General features: G+C 35.1%; 2 protein-coding genes across 3 annotated transcripts; both read left to right on the top strand.

Annotated features, from left to right (window-relative positions):
- Positions 1–847: 847 nt before the first annotated feature.
- On the top strand, positions 848–13256 carry LOC122051952 (WD repeat-containing protein 44-like). Of its 2 annotated transcripts, none has more exons than XM_042613316.1 (7): positions 848–2391; positions 9299–9389; positions 9506–9663; positions 9760–9811; positions 9921–9988; positions 10105–10198; positions 12125–12371. In XM_042613316.1, exons 1-7 carry the CDS (start codon positions 1030–1032, stop codon positions 12220–12222), a joined length of 1923 nt encoding a protein of 640 aa, XP_042469250.1. In that variant the 5' UTR covers positions 848–1029; the 3' UTR covers positions 12223–12371. The 2 variants fall into 2 exon arrangements, with proteins under 2 accessions (XP_042469250.1, XP_042469249.1); XM_042613315.1 differs by lacking the exon at positions 12125–12371 and adding an exon at positions 12398–13256 and having other exon boundaries at positions 849–2391.
- A 2424-nt stretch (positions 13257–15680) lies between these two features.
- LOC122053797 (54S ribosomal protein L51, mitochondrial-like) lies at positions 15681–17769 on the top strand. Its single transcript, XM_042615756.1, has 4 exons — positions 15681–15891; positions 16000–16083; positions 17007–17113; positions 17308–17769. The coding sequence occupies exons 2-4, from the start codon at positions 16004–16006 to the stop codon at positions 17478–17480; spliced, it is 360 nt and encodes a 119-aa protein (XP_042471690.1). The 5' UTR covers positions 15681–15891; positions 16000–16003; the 3' UTR covers positions 17481–17769.
- The last annotated feature ends 785 nt before the right edge of the window (positions 17770–18554 follow it).

Below are 18554 nucleotides of genomic sequence, written 5' to 3' on the forward strand. Positions count from 1 at the left end.
CAATTTCTATTGTTCATACGATTTGAGGCAGTACACGAAATGTACTACTTGAAACATGAGTCTCAGTACTTAAAACTAGACTCAATATGCTAGAAGTTATTCACAAGTGTTAAGCAAAACTCTATACCTATACTTGTGTCCCTTGAGCATAATGTAGTTGGGGGTGTATGATTTCATAGATGAGAAGTCCAATGTTTGATCCTCAGAGTGTTATTATCTGGGGTTAACTTCTCGACCATATATTTTTAATTGTATATGTATATTTACCTTTTTTTCATATTCGTAGGATCAACTCTAAAAGAACTAGATATTATAGTTTCATATTATTTTTTTTATATCTGTACCTATCAACAAAGACAAAAGACTTTTGATATAACAATCCACCTAAAATACTGACATAATTTTTAAATATATCCCTAGTATTTGTAATACTGAACGAACCGTTGATGTATGAGTTCAATGCTTGGCCATTAATTTACTCTTCATATTTTTCTGGATAATAGAACTACTAATTCCACCAATTCTCAGTATTTTACCTCGGATTAAAAAGGCTATTCAACTCAACCTTTAGTCAGTAGTTAATTTGACGATGTATTAAATTTGTCATCAATATTCATTTAAGATTTTATATTAATTATGACACTTTCAACGACTCCCTTTCTTTTCATAAATTATGGTTAAACATTTACCATATAAAAAAAAATAAATCAAAAGACATGACACGATGATTGATGAAGTAGCGGCAGCAGCCAGCAGTCCCGCATGAATGGAGTATGGGCTTATCCAATTTGATTACACATTTACTCGAGCACTGTAGTTCTGCATACGTATACGCATACCCTACAACCGCACCACTCTCTCTCTCTCTCTCTCACGCACCAGCACCAGTAACAAAGGCAACAGCTGCCTGCAACAACATATCAAATCCCATCGGTCTTCGATCCCCTTGACCCCCTTCCCCATCCTTCCCTTTCCATTCTATAAAAACCGCTCCCTTCTCCGTTCCCCCCGGTGACCTCATTTGCGGCCATGACCTCGACGACGAGAAATCTTCCGGAGGAAGACTCGGGGGAGGAGAAATTCTACGAGTCCTTGGACCGGATCCTCTCCTCCTGCTCCAATTCCGGCTCCGTCTCCGCCTCCGACGACGAATCCTACACCGGAGGTCACCGTCGCCGCGTCGGACGCCTGCGTCTCCCCCCTCTGCGCTCTCTCGATGTCTGGTTCTCCGAACCGGCCTCAGTCGAGGAGCGCCGCCGACGCCTACTCCGCCATCTCGGCCTCTCCGGCGATCCCGCGCTCTCTCGACCCCGAAGATCTGACGCCGCCTCCTGTAAAATATCTTCCCCATCCTCCTCATCTGGAGTGGCCTGGCCCGGATGCGACGGCTCCGCGAGCAAATCGCTGTGCCAACAGCGGCAGGTCCCCTCCAAGCCTCCTCTCGGCGTTAGATTCCGTATCCCCGATGCTTCCAAAGGCATTCTTCCGATCGAGGGGGGAGTCGTTCCCAGTGACTCGCGTTTCGTGATCAAGAATCTAGACGACGGGAGGGAGTTCGTGGTGAAGGAGTTACAAGAGGATCGGATGTCGAACACTGTCAGAGAAGTCGGAACAGGACGGCAGCTTACTATGGAGGAGTTCGATATGTGCATTGGGAAGTCCCCCATAGTTCAAGAGCTGATGAAACGGCAGAGCGTGGAGGATGCCACTGACAGCAGTGGCGGCGATTCCCGTAGTTCTGGTAGTGGGGGTTCTGTTGTTGTCAGAAGGTCTGCTGGAGGATGGAGATGGAAAAAAAGGGGAAGTTGGCTTAGAAGCATCAAGAATGTCGCCGAGAACATGGTGGCTAGAGGGCACAACTGCGACCGCAAGCGTGGCGATGACAAAGATAGTTCATCCGAGATGGGAGGGAGATCCAGCTCGGCTACCAATGATAACCTTGATGGTTTAAACGGCCTAAATCATTGCCCTGAGAGAATAAGAGTCCGGCAATATGGGAAGTCTCAGAAGGAGCTCAGTGGTTTGTGCATGACCCAGGAAATCCAGGCGCATAATGGGTCCATCTGGAGCATTAGATTCAGCTTGGATGGGCAGTATTTGGCCAGTGGAGGCGAGGACTGTGCCATTCGTGTGTGGGAGGTCTTAGAGGTTGACAGATTTGGCAATTTGGCTAATGATGTAGCCTCACCAGAGATGACATCCACTTTGGCCAGCGCTGACAGAAATCAATGGGATAAGCAGAGAAGAGCAAAGGTTAGGTGCAGTAAGAAATCTGTATGTTCTCACCCTTTGAAGGTACCAGCGCATATCGTTGCTCTGTCTGAAAAGCCTGTGTGTTGTTTCAGAGGTCACTTAGGTGATGTACTTGATCTATCTTGGTCGACATCTCAGGTATGCCTTCAATTTATTTGGTTAGATTTCTACATACAGAGGAAATTTGGTGCCTCTTTGTACTCTGGATCGTGTGAATACAAGGTTTTACTTTTCATAGACAGAAAATAATCTAAGGATTATTGCCTGAACATCTTCTAATTCATTCTCGGGATATCTTAAGTTGAATGGGGTTACAGTCACTACTGTCAAATCTGGTACGGTAGATCTGACTTGGTAGTTTCTGTGATGGAACTGAGATTCCAAATTAGTTCATTAATATAAGTTCAGGATTCTGAAGGTTTTTAGTTTCCGTTTACTCCTACCATAATATCGTTTAATTATTTCATAGGAGATCTAAAGTTGAATGTAGTTACAGGCACACTGATGAACTTGGTTAAAAAAACGTCATGTGATTTTGTAACTTCTACAATGGAATCGAAATTCAAAATCAGTTCAATATAGATGTGTAGGGTTCTGAGGTTTGCCAGTTTCAGTTTGAACCTTCCGAAGTATCTTCTAGTTCTTTCATGGGTTATCTAAAGTTGAACAAAGTTACAAGTCGACTGAAAACTAAGTGAAAAGCTGTAATGTGATTATGTAGCTGTTAGGACTGATGAGGGCAATGCACTGGATGGCTAGAAGCAGAGATGAATAATACATGATCTGGAAATATGTTTCTTTTATTCTTTATTCTTGTTAATACTTAGCAAGCTCAATTAGACATTAATCCAGTGGAAATACGAAACATAAGATTATTGCTAACAGACTGAGTTCATGTGGTTTGGATCCACTGGTTCCTACTCTATAGGTTATGTCTCTTTAGTGAATCACTCCTGAATCTTCATTATCTTTTTTCCTTCATGAATGCTTCTCAAAGTGTAGAAACCTCTTACAAGAATAGAAATACAAGTCGAGGCAAGTAAGACAATTACAAGGATTAGGTTATAAAATAGAACAAGTTAATGGCTCTCCTTGGTCCTATAAGTTATCTTCATTCAACCTCCACTTTTCTAATCTTCAGTGGAATAGTCAATCGAACCACTTCTTAGTTTCTTCATCATTTCAGCTCAGTGTTTGGCAACAGACTCTCAATTGGCTCACATTAACTTCAGTTGACAGGTAACAACTCCATAGACTTGTGCTAACTGCAGTCACTTGAGCCACTTTATCACGTAAGTGAAATATGGCCAGACTAAAATATGGTCAGTTGATTAGTGTGCTGAGTAAACTAAGGACTTGATTGGCCTAGTTGACTCATGTGTGAATAGATTGTTCTGTTCAAAGCTTAGAGTCAACTAAGGAGTTGACTAGATCAATCTAATGGTTGAGTCATTGGTTAAGTCGAGAATTACATGAAACTAAATAACACATCTCTTGACTTTCACAAAACACTTAAGAGTTTACTTTTACGACTCTACTTTACTTGCAAGGCCACCAGTTCGTAAGTCTCTTGAATGCACCAAGCCTTCAGCTTGTTCCATGTGTCATTCTTCACTCGTCAACCTTTGTAGTTTGCCTCCTCCTGCTACTTTAGAGTTGATGTAGTTTCGCTTTGCCCAAGTGATTATCTTCCTTCAAGTCCTTGGTCCATCAAATTCACCATGTCTTCGACTCGATCCTCGGAACATTCTTCACTCATTCACCTATGTAGTCCACTATTCCAGATCTTGTCAAAGTTATCATCTCGATGCTTCTCATCCTGTGGCTCCTTGGATGTCTCATACCATTCTTCTTCAATTTCCAACAGACATTGAGCCATCGAGCCAATCACTAACTTCGGTCCACCAAGTCAAGCTCCACGAGCTCAATGTACCTTTGAACAAATTATTGCACTTCATGGGCATGTTAAAAACATAGACAAACCTAACTTAAAAACTTTTCCCAATAAATAAAAAATACTATGGTTGAACATGACCATTTAGGGCAAAATTGCACTAACAATAGCTTCTATCATGAAATTGAGGCCATAAGTGAGGATCCTAAGGTTTTACATTTTCAATTTGCTCTATGTGCTGTGTTACTCAAAACTTGAGTACGGATATTTTAAAAAGTTACAAATCTAGATGTCAAACAACAATTTTTTGAGTGAGAGCAGTGGGATCTAGATCTCCTGCACAGCATATTCTTTCTAAGGTCAGTTTATGTGCATTCTTGCCGAGGTTGAAAGTGTATGTTCACATCATATTGGGCCTAGAGAATCAGTAGATGTAAGTGCTTTCCATTTATTGCTTAGCAATATCACATTTGTAAAAGGAAAACATAGCCTTTTTGTTTAGTATAATCACGTTGTGACTTTTGACCCTGGTTTCAGCCAATAACATAATGGTGGTATGAAGTATCAACTATGCTAATTTGGTTTACTAGAGCATGACCAAAAATGGAGTTTGTAGATACACTATGTTGGTGTACCTTTTTTCTTTTCTTAGGAAATAATTAAATATCATCATGTTTTAGGTTCAACTATTTGGATATTGGCTCTCCATTACTCCATGCAAGCATATATTATTCTTGAACATATCTATACCATTTTAATCACATTTTATCTTTATTGGAGTATGTATATGTGCCTGTATTTTGTTGAAAGTTAGGTTTGGAGTCATGAATGAATGTTACAACTTTGGTATATAATTGTAGATTTTCATTCTTAAATGCCTTATCCAACCTCTGCAACCTGTGTCAAACTTTCTGTATAGATTTGATCTAGTGGATAGTTAACAAATCCTGCCTAGAAGGTTGATATGGAGACTGTCTGGTGGATAGTTATTGGATTATAACATTGGTGGACCTGTGGGTTGACTAGATAAAGTAACATCATTATCATTTGGGAACAACTATGTGTAGCCCAATGTTGAGAGTGCTATAGGTGATAAGTGTAGCCTAATAAAGGATAAAATTAATGACAATAAGGTTAATTTGTCATAGAAATTCAACAGTACAATGACTTGAATGAATGAATGGCTCTCCATTAAACTCAATGCAAGTCTATATCATCCTCGAACATGTCCACACTATTTTATCTTTGTTTTATCTTTATTGAAGTTACACCTAATTGTTACCCTATTTTTTTTTTTTCAGTTTTCTTTTCTTAGTTAATTTTATAAAATAATATATGTTTGTGTGTGTATATGTATGTATTTTGTTGAAATTTAGGCTTGAAATTTTGATATATAATTGTAGATTTTTCATTCTTAAATACCTTAACCAACCTATGTCACAGGAATATAAGTGTACCTATTTAATGACTTGAATGAATCAATAATCTACAGTGTGCCATATTGATAGGGGATGCTATAAAAGACTATTATTAACTAAAAGAAAGGATATTTATATCCAATAAGATAGACTTAATTGACCATATTTATTAAATACAGACCTCATAGATAATAGTATATATGTAGAATGATTGAAGTGAATTTAGTTGGGATTAAAAAAATTTTTTGTTATAACATGGTAACTGACTTGTAAAGTGGTTACTGAAATTGTATTGCCTCAAATTTGTGATAATGTTAGTCAGTTTGGCAAAGTTTTAAATCGCATATGTAAATAATTAAAGAGAAGTCACTGTATAGCATATATATGGCATGCAGGTATATAATGATACATATATCGACGATTAGATTTTTTTTCTTACAAAAACTGATTAATAAATAAATCATATAGTCTGCCCAAAGAGTTCGAAACATTGATATATAGAAACATGTCTTATTTAAGATGAAAATATATATCAAAATGACTTCGCCATTGAATTACTCATTCTTTTGTTTTCTATAAAGATGGGAATTTAAAATATTGGTTAGGTTAGAGAAATCTTCTTTTGTTGATTGCCGTAGAAGGTCAACTACATCTTTCATTTGATGTTCTATAAATGGTGGATTTAAATCTCATGCCATATCAAGCGATACAAGACATACATTACAAATGTATGTTAAGATCAATTCATGGTTATAGAAGAATACTTGACATTCTTGTCTATGTAGTTAGATATAGGATGATATCAACAATACAATACATGGCTCAATGCCTGCAATACTAAGCTTGATAGGGAAAATACAAAATTTGAACTTTCAATTTTATCATAATATCAAACCTAACATACAAGCATGGTAAAAGCCAAACATACAAGGAATTATATTCTTTAGTCATCTCAAAATTTATTAGTTAAATAACTATTAGTCTACTATGCTACCAGTCTAAGAATGCTAGTCATCTAGATGACCTCCACGACCGCTTCCCGATTTACTTGGCGGTCGATGGGAAACTTCCATGGGACTGGTCACCTCCTGGATTCTTGGATTACAAAAAAAAATGCTATATGTTAGAGAAATTTTGACTAAAATGTAATGCCATATTCCAAGTTTCAAATACTACTTCCTACATAATTGTAACATGGTAATGAGAAATGCTCACATATTTGTTTAGATTAATATTCAAGGAAAATGAAGAGGCTACATTAATAAAACAAAAATAAATATGTGTATTAACAGCAAATATAAACTGAACTAAGATATCATTTCTTTGCTTATTGCGAATTCATTTTTATTTTTAAGCTTGACTCAAGCTCACACATTTTTCAAACATTCCCTTGCTTTAATTTTTATTTTCCTTTGGGCCTTTGGTTTCACTTCATGTCTGAGGACTTATCCTCTTCTTATTTTGACTTTAGCTACACTCCGGGTTAAAGGTCTTACGCTTTTTTTTTTCCTTTTAGGATGCCTTTTTGGGCCCTTGGTCTTAATAGATCTGAAAACTTATGTTTTTTTTTTTTTATTTGAAGATGTCTCCTTTGGTTTCCCTTCATTTCTTTAAGACTTATGCTATGCCTTTGAAGACTTGTGGTCTTATTAGATTCAAGGACTTATGTTTTTTTCCTCCTCCAAGATGCTCCTTTGGTTTGTTTGGCTTCAAATTGGGTTTAACTTTGGTGATGCCTCTTGTGAGTCTCTTCTTAAGTGCAAGGACTTATGCCCTTTCTTTCAAGACTTGGTATCATTGGCTTCACTTTATGTTTGAGAACTTGTGCCTTTCATTTTAGGAAGCCTCCTGGGACAGATCTTCTTATATCATTTTCTTAATTCTTTTAGAATGCCTCCTTGCACCTGTGATTTCACTCCTAGTCTAAGGACTTATATCCTTTCCTTCCAAGATACCTCTTGGGACCCTAGTCTTTAGATCTGAGGGCTTTCTCTTTTATGTCTCTTTGAATCTTCACTTCACTTTATGTTTGACAATTTATGTCCTCTTTTAGGGTGCTTCTTGGGTTGCTTGGTCTTATTGTATCTGAGAATTTATTTCCTTTTCTTTCAAGATGTCTCATTGGTTCTTTGATTTTACATTGAGACACCTCTTGGGACACTTGGTTTTAGATCCAAGGACTTGCTCTTTTCTCTCATGATGCCTCTTTGAATCTTTTACTCCTGGTCTAACCAGTTATGTCCTTTTTCTTTTTTGGGCGTCTCTTGGGATCCTAGGTCTTTGTATATTTGAGGATTTATTCCCTTTTCTTTTGAGATGTCTCATTGACTTTTTAGATTCACATTGGGACAACTCTGGCACCCTTGGTCTTAGATCCAAGGACCTGCTCTTTTCTTTCAGGATGCCTTTTTAAATCTTTCACTTCACTTCATTGTCTGAAAACTAATGTTATTTTCTTTTATTTCTTTTTTTGCAAAAAAGTCATATGCTTACCCTAAACGCTCTACACGGGCAACCCCACTACTATCTATAGAGAGGTAAATCAGGAAATCGAGCAGGCCACCATATGGGAGGGTATTACCGTCGACTTCTCCAGGAATCGACCCTTGTCCATTTCCGCAAATCTACCATGTGGTGACCAACTTGGCTATGCGCTGAGGGCGATGTTCTTTTCTTTTATGATGCCTCTTGGGATAGTTGGTCTTCTTATATCTAAGGATTTATTCTCATCTCTCAAGATGACTCATTGACTCTTTGGTTTTGATGACTTATGCTCTTTTCATTCAGCATACCTCTTCATCTAATCACACACTTGAATATATCTTCGATCACACAACTCAATTCAAATGTCTTGGTTATTAATTGGCCTTTGGTAATGAAGAATGAATAGGAGGAGTTCAGGATAATAAGATACTCTCTATATACAGGTAATACTCACATCTCACTGTGGATGCATGATTATTAACTCATGGTTCAGAACCAAGGATTTCTTGTAATCAAACTTGAAAAACAATATCAATCAAGATCAAGTTTCATCCAGCTAGTAGCTAATTTATATAGGTGGTAGGTGTAACATAAATATTTGACTTAACTATCAAAAAACATTTGCAATGCTCGCAGCCATAGGAATCTGGTTAATTGAGCTTAAATATATTGTGATATCTGAATATATGAACAATGAAGGGATGCCCATGCCTTTGTACTTAGAAGGATAATGGTACTTTAATTTGATTAAAATAATGTCATTAATAATGCATGTATCTAAAAACATTTGTCCCTATGCCAACTTGGTCCTGTAACAGATCAAAAAATAAAATAAAATAAAAAAGAACCCTAACTTGAAGTTAACTGGAAGCGACTAAGATCTAGACCAAATCATATGTTGAGAGGCTGAATTTACTCGCGCCTTCAATTGGATTCCGTGAAGTTTATTTTCGCTAGAGCAACAATGAATATTTGATTATTTGTAGCAATATTTTACTAATTGGGTATTATTAATGCCATTATAATGGCACTATTGAGGTAATCATATGGTTGAAGTATAAAATTATTTTGGTTTCTCCCTTCTTCCTTTGCTTCTATCTCTCTCCTTTCCACACCATTCAACAGACTTTTTGAACTGTTCTTGTTTGCTCTTTTTCTATTTAGTTTCTTTGGAGTACTTGTTCTAGAAGGTACTAATCTGTACATTCATTACTATTTACTATTTCTGATCTCACTATCTACATTTCAGTTTTTGCTTTCCTCTTCAATGGATAAAACGGTCCGACTTTGGCACATGTCCAGTACTTCCTGCTTAAAAGTATTCTCACATAGTACATATGGTAAAATCCAAATTATGTTTACCAATCTATCATTTTACCTCTTTTCTTCAAATTGCATCTTGTTGTGTTGACTTGCTTATTTGGTCATCATGTGTTTGGATTTCATTGTTATGCAGTGACATGTATCCAGTTCAATCCTGTTGATGACCGATATTTCATCAGTGGATCCCTCGACAACAAGGTGAGGATATGGAGTATTCCAGATCGGCAAGTTATTGATTGGAAAGATTTGCATGAGATGGTCACTGCTGCTTGTTATACGCCTGATGGACAGGTATATGTACCATGTTATACTAAGTATTTGATTTTAAATTTACTTTATGTTTGTTCTTAGTATTTAATTTTTTCCACATTTTTTTCCCATTTGAAGGGTGCTCTAATTGGTACGCATAGGGGAAATTGCCACTTGTATGATGCATCGGGTATGAAGCTATGGGCGCTCATATAATTATGTTTGAACTTACCCTTAGCAAGCTGGTTAGCGTTTTCAATTTTACCAGTGGTTTATAATTTGGATTTCTTCATCTTTAGATAGCAAGCTTATTCAGAAGAGTCAAGTAGATCTGAAAAACAGAAAGAAGAAAATCACTGGTTTCCAGGTATTTTCCCCCTTTTTGTGGGATAATAGATTGCTTAAGGAATTTACTGGGTTTCATTTAGTTTTGAAGTTTGAAATAAGTTATGGCCAACTTTTCATATCAGTTTCATTCAACAGTTTGCCCCTGGAAATCCATCAAAGGTACTAGTAACATCTGCAGATTCGCAAATTCGAATTATTGATGGTGATGAACTGGTCCACAAGCTTAAAGGTACAAGTGTTGTTCCTCTCACTTGTTCTTTGTTAAGTTCTAAGTAATGCCTATGCTAAATTTATACAGATTGCTTTACTCTTCTAATCACGTATCAAGACAATCTCACTATCTCATCAGTGTTTTAGGATTCCAAAGTTCTTTGATATATTCTATATGGCTTCGTGAGGTGTTACTATGTTTACGATCTTCATGATAATCTCTTAAATAGTCAAAAGGACCTAAATGAGGATCCTATTCTTGAGATACATACATTACTTTCCTATCCAGGTCCATCTAGCAAAACAATTCTTTTGAAATATATTTATTACCTTTTGTTTAGATGGATTTGCCCCACATATTTCATTCAAGTCTAATACTTCTACTCATCTTACTTTGTGCATCTATTTCATATTAATTACATTTTGTGCCAATCAAGCAATTCATTTTTTTTTCTTATTAGTCTAAATATTGTGTCAATAATCTGCAATAATTGAGATATAATATCTACAGGTGCAACGTAACATCTTTTCTCTTCTATTAAATTGATAATTTTATCTTTAAATGCTTAAGTTCAAACATGGCCTATATTCAATATTAAATTGAATTCTTCAATGGATAATATTATGATGTCAGCAATAACAACAGTCATACCATAAACTTGAGGTTTGGGGCTTTTATTTGATAGTTAACTGGTCATGTTTATGGTGATTTACTGACTGAAAATTTAAGGGATACAAGTGCATGTTAGTTGTATGACTACTTTTTGTTATGTATTAATCATTTTAGTGCTTATTAAAGTAGTTAAGAATATTACAACAACAACCACCACCAAGTCTTATCCCACTAGGTGAGTTCGGCTATATGGATCCTTTTACGCCATTAAGCTCTATCTCCTATTATATTATCATTTATACCAAAATAAATTTTATCTTCTTTTATTGTTGCTAACCAAGTTTTTTTGGTCTTCCTTGTTTGATGTACGTGTTTGTCGTAATTTTACATTGCCCAAGTGGAGCATTTATTGATCGTCTAAGTACATGCCCGTACCATTTTAAATGTGTCTCTCAAAATTTTTTCTCAATAGATGCAACTCTACCTTAACATCCTCATCTTTATAACTCTCATCTTCTGCTCATGTGCTCGAGTCATAGTCCAATAATATTCAACTCCATATAACATAGTAGGTTTAACTGCAGTTTTATAGAACTTTCCTTTAAGTTTTAAAGGTATTTTACGATTACATAAAACATCCAACACTCTCTTCCATTTTAACCATCCTGCTTGTATTCTATGTAAGACATTTTTTTCAAAAACGATTCTCAATATTTCAAGCTCTCAGCTCCAGGCAACTCGTTATCTCTTATTTTAATCATTGTCTCATTACATCTAATATTGTTAAACTTAAATTCTATATTTTTTGTCTTTATTCTACTAAGTTTAATACCTTTCGCTTCTAATATTTTCCGCCCTGATTCTAGCTATAACTGTTTTAAATTAGAAAGTTCATGTATACATCTATGAATATTTCAAGTTTAGATAGCAGATTATAGTTAAAAGCATGAAAGTTGTGTCATACTAAGCATTTCACCCAATGGATTATGTATATTTACTATAAATATGACTAAATTTCAGCCAAAATTGCAACTACAGAATCTTGCATATGCTAATTATGTTATGAAACTCTTAACTCATCATATGATCATTGCTTACATTTGCATGACCATCAATTTTCATTGTTAGTAGATTCTCTTCCGCCATTGAAATGTCAAAACTGTAAGTTGGATTTGAATTAACAGATTCAATCACTGATCACAATGATTCTATGTTGGTGTCAAATTCTGTTGACACTATAGAGATAGGAACAGGCTAGTCATGTTAGCCTAGTGGAGAGGAGGTAGAGGATGCCCAGATGAAGACTGATTGCTCTTTGATACTTTTGTGCAGTTGCTGGTGATGTGAACGGTGTGTTTAACATGATGCCTTCCTACACTATTCCATGTCTCACCGTGTCCCGGGAACTATACATCTGTCCTATTTTATGATATGGTGGGAGATTGAAACTGTTTCTTCACCATCTTAAATGCCAAGTTTCAGTGGTTCTTAATTAAATAATAATCTGTTTATATTGCAAAGCTATTAAATGCACAAACATTTGGAAAGAAATTCCTTTGTATGTGTGTTATCTTTTAAGAGTCATGTGTTGCTCTTCTTTCCTAGGTTTTCGCAACACAAACAGCCAAATATCAGCCTTCCCAACAGCCGACGGGAAACATGTGATATCTGCTAGTGAAGATTCTCACATCTATGTATGGAGATTTGATGATTCTCAAACAAAAGGCGATGCGACCACCACTCAATCCTACGAATATTTCCACTGTCGGGGTGTGACTGTGGCTGCTCCTTGGCCAAACACCAGTTTGCAAAAGATGGCGAGAACTTGCCCCAACAACCAAGCAAATGTTGCATCAGTAGGAGAAAGTGACAGGCTTCGGCTTTCAGATCCTCAGTTTTGCCAACGCATCAATTCTCACCAGAATGGTGCCACTGGCAACTCAAACTGGTTTAACGATAAGGTCACAGCGACTTGGCCTGAAGAGCTTATGACGCCCAATAAGCAGAGCCCTAAATGTAATGGTGATTTGTGCAACGGAGGAACAGCAGCACAAAGCTGGGAAGCCTTTGGATTGGTGATCGTAACTGCAGGTGTGGGTGGTGAAATAAAAACGTATCAGAATTTTGACTTTCCCATCCATTTGTGAAGCTACTGTATCTATATGGAGATGGCTCCACTCGCTCAGATGTTGAGGCTAGCTGCGGTGCTTATAGGTGTCGTTCAATTCTCAGTAGCTGATACCAAATAACTCTGAATACTGAATCCGTTAGTCATTTTATAAAAAAACTACTCAGCCACAATAGAGATTTCTTATCCCACGTTCATATTTTATAGGATGGGTAGAATGTAGTAAGATGGCACAGCGTCCGTGCACGCATTTCTCTCTAAATTATTATCCACCGTATCCTTAATTATTGTAAACTGAAACAATTACGTACAGGGCAGTGACGAGACTGTTGTAGATGTGGCAAAGTGTTATTTTGGGGTTAATTATCACACCCGGTGCATCCCATTAAGATATTAAATTATAATTTTATTTTATGCTTGGCATAATAGATATTATAAATATTTTTTACATTTATTTATTTATAGTATTATCTTCATGAACGTATTCTAATCCTCTGAACTAAAAAATAGTTAAGGCTTGCATCCATCAAAATCTAAATAAAATGGCATTTCTAGAAAAGAGTCTTCGATTTTTTCTCTTTCTAAATCAATTTTACTTAACTAAAAACAAGTAATACAATCTAAATAGCGTGGCCAAAGACAAAGCATTAAGTGCTTCCTTCGTCAAACAAGGAAGCAAAGAGAGTTAACAGATCAGGCTATGGCACACTATATACCATCGTTAACTCTCTTTGCTAGTAAATGTAGAATAATTGTCCATTATAATTGAATTAAATCATATTAAGTTGTTTTATATTATCTTTTTACCTACTCAATAAAATTGAATAAATTTATAGACCGCACTATAAACTTATATGAGAGCCGGCTCAAACCTATTTGAGGTCCTAGGCGGAATTTTTTTTTTAGGCCTTTGGCGTTATTTAAAAAAAAAATACATTACCTTTTTTTCATTTAGACTTGGATAGAAAACGGTAGTTTAATTTTTTTATTTGACAAATTAAATATTAATTTTATAAAATATATTTTTATACAATTTAATTTTCTTACTTTTTAGATGTAAAATTATTAATTAAATTTTTATATTTAAGATAATCTAATTCAGAGATATATAAATTTTACAGTATTAAATAGAGTATTATTATTAGATATAATAATATCTCAAATTTTACAGTATTAAATAGAGTATTATTATTAGATATAATAATATCTCAAGTAATAATAAGTTTATAATTCACTTAACTAAAAATAAGTGCATTCAAAATTATTTAAAAATGAAGAAAGATTATTTAAATGTAAGGCGGAGAGAACAACCCTTAAAAAAAAGAATAAAATTGAGAAAATAAGAATAATAAAATAGGATAATAATACAAAAATATCATTCTCTCATACTCAACTCATTATCATAGGCAAAGTACAAAAAATAAATAAATAAAAAATAATATACAAAATGATAAAAGTGAATACAAACCTTACAAAATAAAGATCATAATGAAACTAAACCCGACATTATCATTTATCAAGAACTAAATAGAAGCCTTTTTAACCACTAAGCAAAAGAAAAAATAAATCATATTTTTATTACCTCAACCAGAACAATTATAAATGATAGAATGAAGACAAAGGGAAAATCAAATAATTTATGACGGTAAATATATCTAAATAAAAGTTAAACTTAATGTATATCAAGAAAGCGAAATGGTAAAAGTATCTAACTTGTTATTGCTAAAAAATAATAAAATCTTCCATTTTGATCCGACATAATATGGATGAATACATGAACATTTGAATTCAATCAAGTAAGAAGCATCGTAGTACCGACCGAATCAACGTGTTAGTGTTAGGTGGAGATGTGGAGTTTCTCTTCTTGAATCTCAATGAGCAAGAGAAGCACACAGAGAGGGAGTTGGAAAAGGAGAAGAGAGGGGAACTTAAAAAAAACTAATATTTTTATTTTGCATTGTATGGATAAGATAAAATATTTTAATTTATGTTCTTATTGATTAAAGAGAAAGCAACACCAACTAATGAGAAGTGTAACGAGAGTAGGATATGATTGAGAGATATTGAAGAGGAATAACTTAGATTTTATAAAATAACATTCATAATTAAAAATAAATTTAATTTATTAAAAAAAAGAGTCCTTTATGACTATCTATTGGAATCATAGTAAGATCTTTGTGAAATGTGAAGCTTTGATAGATTGAGATCATGTAAATATTTAATCATGCGGCCCCTATTCTTTTCTTTTCTCTTAAAAAGTATATATAAAAATATATTAAAAAATAATGATCCTAATTTTTAGAGAATAAGATTGCATAATCTTTTATTATGTGAATCCTATTTTTTTTTTCATTATTTTAAAAAAATATATTTAATACATTAAAAATAATGGACCCCAATAAAAAATGAGGCTCCTAGGTATAGACTTTAATGACCTATGAGCCGACCATGTTATATCTATACGTTATAATTCTTTAATTTTATTATCAAATTATAAAAATTATAGCTCAAATTTTAAATGTGCGGAAGTGAATTTAAGGCTTCGTTTAGATCGGAGGTTGATAGAGAGAAGAGAGGGAATAAAAAGAAAAAAGGAAATGAAAAAAAAGAGAGGAAAAAATCACTTAATATATTCTTTCTTAAAGTTTTTTATCAAGATAAACTGTTGTGCAATTTATTTATTTTTTCATTCATGTTATTGGGTAAACACGCATAAATCAGATCGGGTAGATTTTTAAAGGCTCAACAGATGCACTTGATACTGAACCCGAGATAGGCCCAGGGCCGTGAAACCCTAACAAAGTGTTTTCCTATCTTTTTGTCATCCTCGTGAGCCCAGAAGTCATCATCCCAACGCCGCCACGCACCGGCGACACTCCCGCTACATCCGGAGTTTCCACTTCCGTTGAGCAACCAATCTTTCTCCGGAAAGCATCTGGGATATTATATCGGTGACAAGCTAAATATCTACGTACGGAATGCCTTGGCTTGATTTGTTTTTTTCTTATAATCTTATTGTTACGTCTATGAAATACTTCTGATTAAATTAAATGACCCCTTTTTTCTGATCAAACTTTAGCAAGATGGCACTGCGAGGTGTTTGGCAACTTCAGAAGCTGATAGTGAGCTATTGTGATTGGGGAGGAAGTAGCAGGGGGATTAGGTATAATTCTTATTGTTTTTTTCCCCACCAAAGTTATTTATTGCATGAGTCCATGTAAGTCAAGTTCACCTTTCCTTGTACCTTGTCAATATCATATCTATTTCATGTATCTTAGATTTTTTTTTTTCACGGTAATATATCCAGATCCATGTTTGCAGCGCTGCAAGTTTTGGTTGAGCTTGTGAGTTTTACCTGTGTGTGATTCCTGAATTCATGATGATGTGGTTTTTATTAATGACGTATTTACATTCCTTCCTATCTATTTATTCACTTTCATCCCTTTCAAATGTTAATGTGGTGTAGATTCATGTTGATTCATTATATTTTCAGTTGATTCATGGGTGTTTTTTATGCATTGTTAGATCTGTTCATTGGCAATTTGATAAGTTTGGCACTTGTCAATCTCGATAACAATACTGTTGTATCATAGTTTACAATGGTTCCTTTATTCATCTTAAGATGCTTGAGTCTATTTTAGAAAGAAACTCTTGCTCATTGGCTGCTGCTTTTTTCATGGCTACGTTAACAGGCCAAGAATATTTAATGGATTTTTTGGTGTCCTTTGACCAATTTGTGGTTTCTAAACTCTAAACTTTTGCCATTAATCATTTCCTTCCACCACAATCTTTATGCAACAAAGTTTTTTCCGAGGCTACTATGAATTAGGACCTTGTTCAGATTTGAACATCTCTATGTCGCTCTTGGGATACTTTCTTGTTATTGTTGTTTTCAGATACTTTCTAGGAACACACTTTGTTATTCACTTAATTCCATTTTTTCATCATCTCAGTGGGCATTGTATCATTCACTCTGATATTCACATTCACAGTTGGCAATATTAGTCCTATGATTTCATAATATGGTAGAATGTCTGTTTTCCTTGATTGTGTTTTCGATATTGACCAGATTTAGGCAATTGACAGGGCCTTTATGGAAACACATTTGCCAACCTTCAAGGAAAAGAATCCTCAGCTAGAGGTAGTTACAGAGATCATTCGCAATCAACATCCTCACCTGAAGGCCTTCTACAGTAAGAAAATTCTTTGCTTTTAGCACTCTGTACATGCACAAACATGAGCTGAGACTTTTTCTTTCTGGTGGCTTCCACATAATTTGGTTCAATCAATTAGCTTGAAAGAACTCAAATTAATTATTTGGATTCAACGAACTAAACATCCGCTATTTTTATGTTTGCCAAAGATATAATACTTCACTAGCTTACAGAGAATCATAGAGAACGAGTGGTCTGTGTGAGAAATTTAACACCGGAGGACGTTCTGCTGCATGCCACCAGACTAAGGAATGCACTGGGAAGGAAAGTTGTGAAGCTGAGAACAAGGCATGTCACAAGGCAACCCAGTGTTCAAGGAACATGGACGACTGCACTCAAATTCTAGGTGGGTGCCTTTTTATTGTGTTCTTTTTGCGATAAAATGGTGTCAAACTTAACGACATTATCATCCATTTTTATACGGTCATGGAGTGGGATTCCTGCATAAACTTGTGAGATAATTGCGAATGACTTTAGTCATAATCCAGTCAGATAGCTTCTCTCTGTCAACATTTGCAAGTATCTAATTTAGTTAATGTGATGGATAAGGATAAACTACTAGTTAATTTTTGTATTTTCGTGTACTAAATTACTTATTAAGGAGGATGGTTAAAAGGATGATCCATTTTATATTACTATTGGAATGTTATCTTAATTTGTATTTTCTACCAAATATACTCTCCTTTGCTCACCCACCAAAAAAAATTTGGTCGAGCATCTCCACTAAAAATTATAATTGGCATTTTAACACATGATATTTTCCTGGTAGATCCTTTGCTTACAAACTTGTTATTGTCATTTTAACTTGAATATGCATATTGATCGTCAAGTATCTCATCGCATCAAGATATTAGAACATTTGTTATATGTTTTAATTTACTTCATTCATCAGGAAATGAATGTTGAAAGAGATTATATATATATATATATTTATCAATATAAGTTTTTTTTTTTTACCAAAGTTAGCACTCTTTTATCTGCTTACTCTCTCTCTCTCAAAAGAGAGAATTAAGACTCGAGAGGGAAATCTTATTCTCACATGTGTGTTACAAGGTTCTAAGGGAGATAAGGGGGAGAGCCATCACATGGCAATAAGTGCTAAGGTATGGAGTGCCACAATAGTGCACATTGTAAAGCTACATAGCAATAAAGTTGTGGGAATCAAGGGAGAAGATCACGAGGACAACACATGAGCATTAGAGGGGGAAGGGGTTAAGGTGTGTTTGCCAGCGAAAATAATCTTTGCTCTTACTATGATCCCAGCCAGATCACAAAATTGATTAGTAGTGGCCAGCCGTAAAAATACAAGTAAAAGCACGCACATATCACACACAGTGACATAGGTGATTTAGTGTGGTTCGGCATCTCCTAAGTTTCTAATTTGCCTATCATCTTTTAGATGAATTACTCTTAGAATCTG

Source organism: Zingiber officinale, chromosome 3A, assembly GCF_018446385.1.
Source record: "Zingiber officinale cultivar Zhangliang chromosome 3A, Zo_v1.1, whole genome shotgun sequence".
NCBI classification, from domain to species: Eukaryota; Viridiplantae; Streptophyta; class Magnoliopsida; order Zingiberales; family Zingiberaceae; genus Zingiber; species Zingiber officinale.

Excerpts from the sequence above, each read along its gene's own strand:
- LOC122051952 (XM_042613315.1), top strand. The coding sequence starts at position 1,030 with ATGACCTCGACGACGAGAAATCTTCCGGAGGAAGACTCGGGGGAGGAG. Across the intron at positions 9,812-9,920 it reads CCACTTGTATGATGCATCGG|ATAGCAAGCTTATTCAGAAG; the intron begins GTATGAAGCTAT and ends CTTCATCTTTAG. Across the intron at positions 10,199-12,397 it reads ACTGGTCCACAAGCTTAAAG|GTTTTCGCAACACAAACAGC; the intron begins GTACAAGTGTTG and ends CTTCTTTCCTAG.
- LOC122053797 (XM_042615756.1), top strand. The coding sequence starts at position 16,004 with ATGGCACTGCGAGGTGTTTGGCAACTTCAGAAGCTGATAGTGAGCTAT. Across the intron at positions 16,084-17,006 it reads GGAAGTAGCAGGGGGATTAG|GGCCTTTATGGAAACACATT; the intron begins GTATAATTCTTA and ends GGCAATTGACAG. Across the intron at positions 17,114-17,307 it reads TCACCTGAAGGCCTTCTACA|AGAATCATAGAGAACGAGTG; the intron begins GTAAGAAAATTC and ends ACTAGCTTACAG.